Source organism: Nuphar pumila, chromosome 12 (genome assembly GCF_984573655.1).
Source record: "Nuphar pumila chromosome 12, dmNupPumi1.hap1.1, whole genome shotgun sequence".
In the NCBI taxonomy this organism is placed as follows: Eukaryota; Viridiplantae; Streptophyta; class Magnoliopsida; order Nymphaeales; family Nymphaeaceae; genus Nuphar; species Nuphar pumila.
In genome coordinates, this window is record NC_143260.1 from 260,945 (window position 1) to 273,399 (window position 12,455).

The 12,455-nt window shown below is 36.2% G+C and overlaps 1 protein-coding gene across 1 annotated transcript in view; it reads right to left on the reverse strand.

Moving 5' to 3' along the window:
* Nucleotides 1–1,151: 1,151 nt before the first annotated feature.
* LOC149819559 (transcription factor Pur-alpha 1-like) overlaps nucleotides 1,152–12,455 on the reverse strand; it is a 39,535-nt gene continuing 28,231 nt past the window's right edge. The window contains exons 3-5 of the mRNA XM_089982733.1: nucleotides 2,152–2,292; nucleotides 1,819–2,061; nucleotides 1,152–1,556 (exon numbers count right to left, since the gene is read on the reverse strand). Coding sequence (XP_089838859.1) covers nucleotides 1,404–1,556; nucleotides 1,819–2,061; nucleotides 2,152–2,292 — 537 coding nt within the window. The 3' untranslated portion in view covers nucleotides 1,152–1,403. The remainder of the gene's footprint in view (nucleotides 1,557–1,818; nucleotides 2,062–2,151; nucleotides 2,293–12,455) is intronic.

Below are 12,455 nucleotides of genomic sequence, written 5' to 3' on the forward strand. Positions count from 1 at the left end.
AGGTTTTCAACTTGAACAAACGATCATTGCCTTCTTCAATGTCGCACTCATCGAACAACAAGGTCTCCATGAATCTTTCTGCTCTACTATCAATTTGTCACGAGCATAGAATTTTTTGCAAAAGTGCGATACTCGACTACCCAGTCTGGCCAGCCTAACGGCTAAAGACCGCACACCAACACTTTTTTGTGTGTCGAATCATTTCATTGGCCCTACGCATCACCCCGTGCACTGCTGCCTAGCGGAAGCTGATCAAATGTATATTCTATCTAGTCCATGCCACTGACTTTGCGCATCATTTCTTAGCGCATTGCCATCATGCTCGATGAATAACCAAAGGGGTCATTGTCCAAGTTTCAAGGAAGGAGTGACGCTCACACCCAACTGAACAACCAACCAATCCAAATGGCAACGTCGTACCTTTAAGGCTGCAATGCGACCTTCTGTAACGAACAGGAAAAGATTAATCCCAAGATTGCCCAGTCTTTCGGCGAATTGATAGTTGTTACATCATAGCAAGCAACACTACCCAGATTGCTCACTGACACCTAGTCATCACTCGCCTAGCCTAGAGTCATCATACTCGGTTGAAACCACCTAAGGTGATTCCTGAAAGAAATAGCCCTAACTCATACGCACCTCATGCGTTCAAAAGTCGATAAGTCTTTAACCACATCCTCAAAGGCAACATCCTCTGATCTGCTGACACAGCTTAACCAAACAACCTTCCACGTCTATGCTGCCACACACTATCGCAACAACAATGATATCATTGTCTATCGTATGTCACCGATCAAGCCAACGTATACCACACGCTCCTATACTCAATGCATTTTTTCACTCAATACTACACATACCTCATTCCGAAGGCTCGATCCAAGACAAGTGCATTGCAGTTTTTTTTTATAGATGGGGGCATTGTAAATTTGCCATACCTTCCTCAAGTTTTATGACATATCAAAGCACAAATTGCAAATCAAAGACCATGGACTTGGAAGAGTCGGTCCTTTACCATTAGGCCCAGCACGTAAGTAGGGGTAAAGCCCTCAAGTTTCTAAACTATGGTTCTGAATCAAGTGTTTTCCCGTGTAATGCATGGAAAAAACAGACTAGGCAGACAAAGTGAAACCAAAATCGATTGAAAGACCATCACGAGAAAAGGGTCAAACTCTTCATACCACCAATTGGCAAGCATTACAAGACTATATAAAAGTCCGTTTCCCATTTATTTCTACACACGGCTGGTTATACTTGGCAAACAATTCTGAATTCTCTGGTGAGAAATAGCATTATTTTCTGCCCCATAAAAGAAAAGAAAGAGCACACCCTGCACAAATCGCACCCTCACCTAAAGAACAAATTTAATTTTTCCAAGCAAACTAGGAGAAACAGTGTCTCCCGATTCATCTCTGAGCAGGCTCCACAGTCCGAATGTTTGCACCCGTCAATGATTCAATCTGATCCTTGGTGATCTCAACAAAATGACCCACAATGTCATGGAATTGTTTGAGTCCAGATAAAGGAAGAATGATTGAAGATCGATCCGCTCCTGCCACCTGTCGAAGGAAGATTTGTGCATGAGATATATAGGAAAACAGCATGTGCAACCGAGAGAAGCCAAAGGAAATGGATGTACGTGGTGGCTTTAGATTATCCGTGTAACTGTATCTGGGCGTCCAAAGACCCACATTCAACAGTTAAATGGCTTTTCTTCAAAAAAAAGTGAAGGGTATGGCCCTAGGGATGAAAGAGATCGGCATTCTTTTTTTTTCGTTTTTTTTTACTTTGTTCTTCTTGAGATGATAGAAGATGAGATACCTCAGATATCCTCAGGAAATGGCCACGGTTGTTGCTACCAAGGTCAAAGAAGAAACGCTTTTGGTCAGCTCTAATCACCTTAGAGAGTCCCATGCTTCCCATTTCATCTGGTGGCGGCAATTCAACTGACCTATCAACATTCAGCTCGGATGCAGAAGTTGCCTGAGTACAGTGGCCCGGTATGAACCCTGCACCCACGTCATCTGAAAGCCCTGTAAGTCTTTCTGATGATTCACATGTTTGCTGTTTCAATGACAAGATACCCAGTTAGGAACAGGAAAAATATGGAGAAAAGATAAACGGCCAGAAAAAGGGAAAACATCAATAAAGCACCTGGTTTGGTAGAATAAAAAGTCTAGAAGCATCGTATATTTCTGCCAAGATGTTCCTGAATGCTGCCCAGCCTTCATCACGAGCGCTTCCAGCAGGAACAATTATCGTGCTACGGTTTCTGCTCACAGATGCTTCAGAAACCTGCAATCATTCACGTTTCAACTCCATCAGCAACCTACAACTAATATTTATTTAATGATAACCTATGACGCTATACTGTAGTTACTAGCAGAAAACACATACTAGTCTCATTTTCTCGTGAATGATGTCCAACAGAGGGATAATATTTAATGAAACCAATTAACCGATTGTCAGCACATGTTTTGCATCAGCTTTTAGCGAATCCTCTCAGGTTGAATGAAAGAGCGATTGGGGTGCTATTCCCCCCAGTTAAACTGTTTAGAAAAAGAAAAGAAAAAGGACAATAAAAGAGAAAAAACAGAGCACCTACTCCAAGAGCAAGGTTACCAAATGATCCTTAAAATGTCCAAAAATAACAATCACTGAAGCCCAATGCTATGGACTGAGGTTTAGACTGGTCGACTGGATAAAAGAGGCTTGCATAGCAATTACCACAGACAAATTAAACTTCATCTAAGAGAAGTATGTGCAGAGATCCAGCATTATACATTGTGATTTTAAAATTCAAGCTAACGGTGTCCATAAAGACAAGATCAAATAGGTGGAAAGAACAAAAACTCACACACATGCACCCCACAACTTGTGAAATTTAACAAGTTGACCAACAACCAGTGCCAATCCAAATTCTACTACTGGATAACTCTGAAATGATAGTTTCACATTTCATAAGCAATTAAATCTGAGGAAGAAGCAGATAAGAAAAGTCCTAAAAAATAAAAGTTTTGATATATCTAATAATACGCAAAACTGGTGGTGGAAGCATGCTGAAACTGGCTTGGTGTGTGAACTGCATGCGTAATGTTAGGTTTGGTAATTGAGAGATATGACAAAGCCCTGATAAGTTGTTTGTATGGTGTTGGATTTTCAAATGATTCTCCATCATCAATATTCATTTTAACATTTATAACTTTGGGAGTGTCAACCTTCTTATCATCTGAAATACCTGACCTGCAACAATATCTAAAGCAAATTTAGATTGAGTCAATAAATAATCTCTAAAGGAATAAGTAACTTCTATATCAAGAAAATATATTAAAAAACTCAAATCAGTCATTTTAAAATGTGTTTTGAGAAATCCTTTAACGTTTTCAACTTCATGTTTGTCACCTTACGTGATGATCATGTCTTCCACATAAAGGAGAAGAATAACACCTACATCAGAAATCTTAACAAACAAAGTTTTCCTTAGAAATCCAACATCAAGTATAACTTACCTGTCATACAAAGCCATTGGCACTTGTTTAAGGCCAAACAAGGCCTTATCTAAACGAAGAAACTTTTCCTTAGAAATAACTATATCGGCCAGTGCTTCCATATAGACTTATTCAACTAATTTTTCATTGAGAAACACATTCTTAACATCCATTTGATATATAAGTCATTTATTCACAGAAGCAAGGACTACTACGGTTCTAACTGTGATCATCCTAGCAACTGGGGCAAAAGTTTTCTCATAGTCTATTTCATACTCTTGGGAATATCTCTTGCCAACTAATCTAGCTTTGTACATTTCAAGAGTTCCATCACTTTTGGTTTTTATCTTGTATTCACATTGACAACATATGGGTTTCTTTCCTAGGAGTGTATCTTAGAGAATCTAGATATTTGCCTTTTCTAAAACATCTAATTTTACTCTCATGGCCTCTACCCATTCAGGATATTTTCTTGCTTGGATGACCTTCTAGTTTTTATCTTTGCATGATCTTCATTATTAGTATATTTTTCAAGGGCACATGGATGTTAAAAATTACTACGGTTGGAATATTGGATAAAGTTTTGATCTCGAGATTGTTCTTTACTCATCTCAATATCATGAGATTCTTCTTAACTCACTATATCATTTTTTATTTCCTTATCAAGATCAACATCATAATCATCAAACTTTGAAATTAGATCCAACAGAAAAGAATACTCAGTTACTCCTTCAGAATTTTCAAATTAAAAAAAAAATCTTTTTCTAAGAAAGACATTTCTTGAAACATATAATTTTTTATTTTTAAAGTCAAATCATCTATACCCTTTTTGGTTATTTGCATATCCTTAAAAAACATAAGGAATAACACGATGAGAAAGCATATCATTTTTATCAGTGAAAACAAAACATTTGCACCCAAAAACTCTTAATCTAGAATAATCAGGGGTAAGTTTAAAAAGCTTTTCAACTGGTGATATATTTTTCAAAGAGACAGATGACATTCTGTTAATAAGATAAACTATAGTTAATGTTGCTTCGGTCCAAAATTCTGTAGGTACTTGATTTGAAATAAGCAAAGTTATTATCAGGGGTGGCAAAATCTGATCCGACCCACCAACCCGCTTCTTAGGCGGGTTAGGGTTTGGCTTAAACGGGTTCGTGTCATAAACGGGTTGACCCGCCTAACCCATTTATTAAATGGGTCGTGTTCGTGTTAGGGGTATGCCAACCCGCCAACCCATTTGACCCATTTAATAAACGGGTTAGGCGGGCGGGTCAACCCGTTTACACGAACCCGTCAACCCGTTTATATATATATATATATATATATATATATATATATAACCCTAACTCCTAACTTTACACTTTAGTCACCCACCTAACTCCTTCCTACCCAGCCGCAACCGAGAGCCCGAGACCTCTCCTCTCCAGTGGTGGTGTGCGCCTGTGCGGTTATCGTGTCTATGTTATCGGGTCGACCCGTTTAATCGTGTTGTGTCGACCCAACCCGTTTATTAAACGGGTTAACCGTGTCGTGTCGAGTTACTCGTTTAATAAATGGGTCATGTTTGTGTTTGCCATATTCGACCCGTTTAATAAATGGGTCATGTTCGTATTGAGGTATTCTGACTCGCCGACCCGACCCGATTGTCACCCCTAGTTATTATGGTTTCTATGATATGCCTATGTTTTCTTTTGGCCAAGTCATTTCGTTGTTGAGTGTAGGGACATGATTTTTTATGTGTAATACCATTAGATTCTAGGCGGTTTTTAAATTATTTTGATAAAAATTCTCTCCCTTGAACCAGTGCGAAAGATAGAAACATCTTTTTGAAATTTATTTTTGACCAAATTGCAAAATATTTGAAAGTATAAAAAACTTCAGATTTGTGTTTAAAAAAATAAATTCACGTGTACCTAGTGAAATCATCAACAAATATTACATAATATGCAAACTCACCTTTAGATATAACAGGTGTTGGGCCCCAAACATCCGAATGTACTAACTCAAGTGATCGTGTAGAGACAAAAGTTCTTTCTTGGAATGACAATCGTTTTATTTTGCCAAGAATATAGTCTTCACATGTAAAATTTTCAAGATTACAAAACTTTTTCATATTTGAAAAGTGTTGGATTTTGGATACATTAGGATAGCCAAGTCTTTTATGCCATAGATCCAAGTCCAGTTTATGAACATTATAACAAAAAGTATTTTTAGGTATTTCAAAAAAATTCATGTAGTATAAGCCCCATTCTCTATGGCCTTCCCCAATCAGCTTCCATGACTGGTGATCCTACATTCGACAACCAATAGAAGAGAAGGAAACATTATACTCATTATCAGATAATTGAGAAACAAATAAGATATTTAAATTTAACTTGAAAATATATCTAATTTTTGGAATAAAAAACGATTTTGAAATATTTTCGAAATTTCCTATTCCCTTTATCTCAAGGGATGTTCCATCAACAGTAAATATGTTTGACCCACTTGAGTTACGACACTCGAATAAAATATCACCATTTGGTGTTATATGAAATAAGGCACCTGAGTCAAGAAGCCAAAGAAATATACCATGATCAGAGATGCCAATAGAAGAGACTGCGGCTCCGGTTGATTAAGCTCCTTTGAGTAGAGGTTGAAGAGATTCTACAAGTTTATTCAAACACATGCTCCCAATGGTTGATTCTTGTGTAGCTTTTTGACTCTTGAGCAACAAAGGCTACCTTATTCTCATAGGGTCCCTTGTTTTCATAGGGTCTTTTTTATTTAGGACAATATATATGTCTTGACATGCCCCAAATCATGACAATAATAGCAAATAATTTTTTTCTTTTCAAACTCATTGTCTTGTTTTCCATGGTTATCATTGTTTGGTCTCCCATAATATGATGGTTTGTAAGCATGGACATGGATTCCCGGCCTATACACGGCTAGGACCGAATCATCATCATCATCATCATCATCATCATCTTTAGATGTCTTCTTTTTTAGTCTATTTTCTTTCATACTTAGCTCTTTAATAGTATCTTCAATAGAGGGCTTTTCTTCTATGAAGAAGAGTCAATTTAGTAGACTCAAACTTCAGTCTTAGACCATTAATGAATTGATAGAAATGCTCTGCATCAATTTGTCTTTGACGGAGTTCAATGTCTTCAGGACAATGCCATTGTGGCTCAAGAAGAGCCAACTCATTCCAAAGGTCGGACAACTCACTAAAGTATTCTCTAATATTTTTTCTCCTTAAATCATAGTGTGTACTTTGTCTTACAAGTTGCAAATATGCGCAATATCTTTAAGAGAATACATTCTCTTTAGTCTCATGCTTTATTTGCATGTTCAAACTTATTTAAACTCGAGCACTTCTTGATATCAACACTACTAATGAGCCATGACATGATCTTGGCATGTCTCATTCTCCATTCTTTTCATTTTTTCTCATGGTCATAGCCTTGGTATAAGGTACTTTTTTTTATCCTTATATCTTAGTAATAGTTGGTTTGGGTTCCAAATACGACCCATCCACTAATCCCCACAACCCTTTCCCCTATATGAAATGCTTCATGATTGAAACCTATGTTACAAAGTTTGTGTCATTGAGCTTGATGGGTTTTAGGGTGACATTATCATTATCATTGTCATCCATGTTTACAAGGGCTAAAAGAAAGAATTCAAGATAAAGAGGAGAAAAAAAAGAAAAGAGATAATCAAAAGAATCATGAGCACTCCACCACCAAGAGAGCACCTCCAAGGAAGAACACGAACACACACTCCACCACCAAGAGGGCACATGAATCTCACAAGCACTTAAATGAATTTTGCAAAAGAGATTTTATCTCTTCAAAATCTTGAGTGGCATGTTTCCCAATGCACCAAAAAAATTGGCTTGATCTCCAAGCTCTGATACCATGAAAGAAAACAAGATCCTCCGAATATATTCACCAAAATAACAAGGTGGACACTCAAAGAGTTCCACCAAAAGAGCATACACAAGCCATAGAATGGGCTCACACACAAACACCCACTAAAGTGGCAAATACAAAGAATAAAAAATAATATTTTACGAATCAACACTATGCAAAAAAGCATACATTGTAGTGGGGTTTTGCCCCATATTTATACACGAGGAAGAGGCTCATAGAGAGTCTTTGAATAGAGTCGTTGGGAGCCTAATGACTCCCTATGTTGACTAGTTAACTTATGTTGACTAGTCAACTTATGTTGACTAGTTCAAAACCAAAAGACAAAAACAAAAAAAACTAATCCTAGTTACTATCTAGGTATATTACATATGACTATATATATATATATATATATATATATATATATATATATATATATATATATATATATATATATATATATATATATATATATATATATATATATATATATATATATATATACACACACACTTATTTTTAACCCCAACGACCCCACAAACCATAGTGGTCGGCAAGCCTGGCCCCACTCTCTCTCTCTCTCATTTTTTCATGATTCCCTCCTTACCTCTTCCCTCCCCGCGACCCCACTTGTGCCTCCCCTCTCTCGCCCTCTCTGCGGCTTCGCCCCCACCCGCAACCCCACAGGCCACATCGGCAAGCCAGCCTCTCTCTCTCTCTCTCTCTCTCTCTCTCTCTCTCTCTCTCTCTCTCTCTCTATATATATATATATATATATATATATATATATATATATATATATATATATATATACATCAATTCCCTCCTGGGTCTTGGCCTCTCTCTCTACTTTCTATGGTGCCTCCCCCTGATGGTTGAACCCCACATCACCACAACCACAGGCCCATCGCCATCGGCCCACCGTCCGAAGTTACTAAGGTAGCCTCCGATCATCCGATGCACCATGCACGACGTTGCCACTGCCTGCGCAGGATGAGGTCCAATCTCTTTCTCTCTCTTGTGTTTAGGGCATAAATGCATAATTGATGATCTAAGAATTGGGGTTTCGATTAGTATTTAGGTTTAGGGTCATTTGTGTTGTTTTCCCTAATTAGCATTTAGGTTTTTAATGAGATGAATATTAATTAGTTATTTTTGTATTTTTTTAATCAACATTATAAAAGATCTACATGCTTGATTTTAGTTAGAAATTTGGGGGTTTTGTTATTTTTTGTTTCAATTAACTTATGTATGAAAACTATATGTTTGTTAGGATTGAGGTTTTCATTTAGTTCTTTTTAATAGCATGAATAATTAATTAGATTTTAGAATTTTTTATGTTTTTTCTAAATAATATTTAGATTTTTATTTTATTTTTAAATAATATTAATATTTAACTTAGGTATTTTTGTGTTTTTTAATTAACATTAAACATCATTCTAGATGCTTGAATAACATAAATGCATAATTGATAAAGTAAGAATTAAGGTTTCGATTAACAATTAGGTTTACAACTTTTTGTGCTTTTTCCTAATTTGCATTTACGTCTTTAATGAGATGAATATTAATTAGCTATTTCTGTGTTTTTTAGTCAACATTATATACATGCTTGATTTTAGTTAAAAATTTAAGGGTTTTTATCTTTTGTTTCAATTAACTTATGTATGAAAACTATGAATTATGTTTGCTAGGATTGAAGTTTTCATTTAGTTTTTTTTTAAATAGCATGAGCATTTATTTTTGTGTTTTTTAATTAACATTAAACATAATTCTACATGCTTGAATAGCATAAATGTATAATTGATGATGTAAGAATTAAGGTTTCAATTTTGTATTTATTTAAATGACAAGAATTTTGGATTATGCTTTTATGGTGTTATGTATTTAATACTTGATTTTGGTTAGAATTTATAAATTTAGGCTTTTTTTGTTTCAATTAGTATAAATGAGAATTTTAAGTTTTCTTTTTTTCAATTAGCATGTGAAGTTCCGACCAAGGTTGTAAGTAGTGTAGCGTTACCCGTATCGGTTAGCACAATAGTAACACCATATCGTAAATTTTTAATAAAAAATCCAAAAAAATAAAGAAAAATCAGTAAGAATTCTAAAAAAACTATATCACATGAAATAATGATGAATTGCACATAATACAACCATAAAATCACATATGAAGCATTTATGTCTCTATGAGCTCCATAAAACATCATCAAACATCATCTAATATTAAATATCTTCAATTAAGAACATACCACAGTACTTATACTTTCATATTATATACCACAACACTCAATAACAAGCAAAGAATAGAGATTTTTTACCTTAACTCACTTGAGTGAAAAAATTGGTGGAAATGCACCCTTGAGAAAATCACAAAAAACCTCTCCCTTGCACATGAATCAGCCTCCAAATCGATCTCACGAAAGCTAGGGTGCATGGGTTCCCTTCTAACAACCTCTAGACATATGGAGAACTCGGCCCTCATGAGGCCTCTTAAACCCAAATTAAAAAAAATAGACTTTCGGGTCTTTTTAAGTGCACCAAACCCGTATCGTACAATATGGGGTGTATCGTGCAATAAGGGTTGATACACGAGTGTATCGTACAATACACCTGATACGAGTATGATACACACTCATATCGCAATATGAGATCATATCGTAAACCCCAAAAGTAACGATATGTATCGTATGATACATCACGATACTGACAACCTTAGTTCTGACTGTGCATTTGTGCCCACCCTAGCTTAAATTCTTAGCTCCACCCCTGGTAATAGGTACTGGCCATTAGGGGCAGATTTGTCTTTGTGTATATTTTTTCCTTTTATTTTTTATTGTCTTTTCCCTCTTGTACGAGGGCATATTGAACTTTATCCAATATAGTTGTCGGGACCTCCCCAACATCTATAATTATTGCCATTGGGAGCATCACAACTCTTTGGAGTCTTGTAAAGTCTATATAAAGGGGGTTAAATCTCCTCTTGTATTACGCTTTGCTTAAGCATTCAATAGTGAATAAAGAACTTGTTTTTTGTGTTGGGTTCTCTTGTGATTGCTCTTAATGGCTATTGTATGCTCTTTTGAGCTTTTGTATTTGACATTGATTGGCTTGTGTATTGTCCCTTAGTGAACTTGTTATTGTGTACATTGTTCTTTGTTCTTGTATGCCCTTAGTGGTTTCATTATTGTATTTCCCATTGTTTCATTACAATTGTAACATAAGCACGGTAACAATATAAGCTATATATAGCCGATATATAGCGATATATCACCTTTTGCTTTAAAACCTATAAATTTTCCTAAAAACAGCCATATTATGATATAGCGTAATAAGTTTGAAAAAAACCATGATATTTTTCTTTCTTTTGTTTTTTCCCAGATTTTATCTTCCAAAATGATGTGGATTTAGGAAAAAGCAAAATTTTAAGGTATTCATTTTGGGTTAGTCTTTAATTCCTCAATCTATTGATATTTTGTCACCCTTTCTTACAGAAGGTAATTATTTTTTATTTCCCCTCAATTATCTTTATTTTTTTTGTTCTTTTTTATTTTTCCTTTCACTTTGTGGGTTTGACATGGTTGGAGGGTCTAGTTTTCTTAATTCTGTGCAAATCTTTGTAGGTTGCAGTCTATTTACCTTTTTTTCAAACAAAAATTCTCATGCAATTCCATTTTGTTTAAGTCTTTAAGCTAAGATTCCTTCAATTCATGGTATAATCTATGTTTTCCTTTGTGCATCCAATATTTTGGAGGTTTTTATTTTTCATTTCTGCTTCACTTGAACATTTGCTGCAGTGACAATTGCCTTATACAAAGTATATTTTTTGTAGTTTCTTGTCTTCATTTAAGTGCACATGAGTTTATATATGCACATTCTTCATTTACATTTTTTTTCTTAAGATTAGCAGATGGTTGCAGCTAATGAAATTGATTTAGTGCTTCCTTAAAAAAATTTGATTTAGTGCCTCACATTTACAGATTTTTGTGTATATTTTAATAATAACTAGGCAGTCTATAAATTCACGATATATAGGTTATATATAGCTGATATGTGATATGGATGGCAAACTATTAGTTGTCGATTTATTAACTAGTGACCATGAACATAAGCATCAGGAAAATGAGGTATCAGACCTTTTGAAGGATGATAATACTAAGCAACAAGATGCACTTTAAAGTAGTGATTCAAAGCTCATCCTGGCAAGCCACCAGAAAAATAATCTTTGCAAAGCTGCATTCATTTAGGCCCCGTTTGGATGACGGGGCAAACCCTGGTTATGAGAAAACCAAGTTTTTAACCTGTTTGGATGACCAAACTAGATTTTGGGCATTAAAAACTAAAAAAAAAAATCAGGCTGGCAATTTTCCGGCCAGCCATATGCCAGATGGGGTTGCCCGGCAAGGGCAGCACATGCTGGATGACTTCTCCCAAGTTGCCTTACTCTCCGGTAGTCCTTTCCACTGCACCAAATACTTCTTTAATTCGCCAATGTATTGAGGATCTCTTTTGGTTCTCTGCTCGTTGTGCTGGTTGCTGAAGGGGTGCATTGTGGAATGGGAGCATGTTGTGGTATGCTCCACCGTGGATCCTCTTCGTCTTCATGGAATGGCTTCAGGTTGGACACGTGAAACATCCCAACAATTTTTGGGCCGGTGGCTGGCTGGAAAATGGCCGGAATGTTGAAAATTTTAAAAAAAAAAGTCTGGCGGGCTTTAAAAAAAATAGATATGTTCCGGCCATTTCCGGACGGTAATGCCCTGGCCAGGCATTACCAATCTGGCCACTTCCCAACTGGTGACCGAACTCAGGTTGGGTAGGTAGGGAGGTGGGGTCAGGGGGGACGTTCTGAAGGTTTGGAATTTAGAGAACCCCCCACCCCCAATAAACCTAGTTGAAAACGTGGGGAAGGGGTGTTTTTTCACTTGGCAAGCTTTTGGCATCGTCCAAATGGCGCTAAAACCTGGTTAAGTGCACAAAACCTGGTTTTAAATCGAGTTTTAGGTGTCATACAAAGAGTACCTTATACTTGAAAGCAGCATGCTACAGTTAAACCATGAGGTAAGTC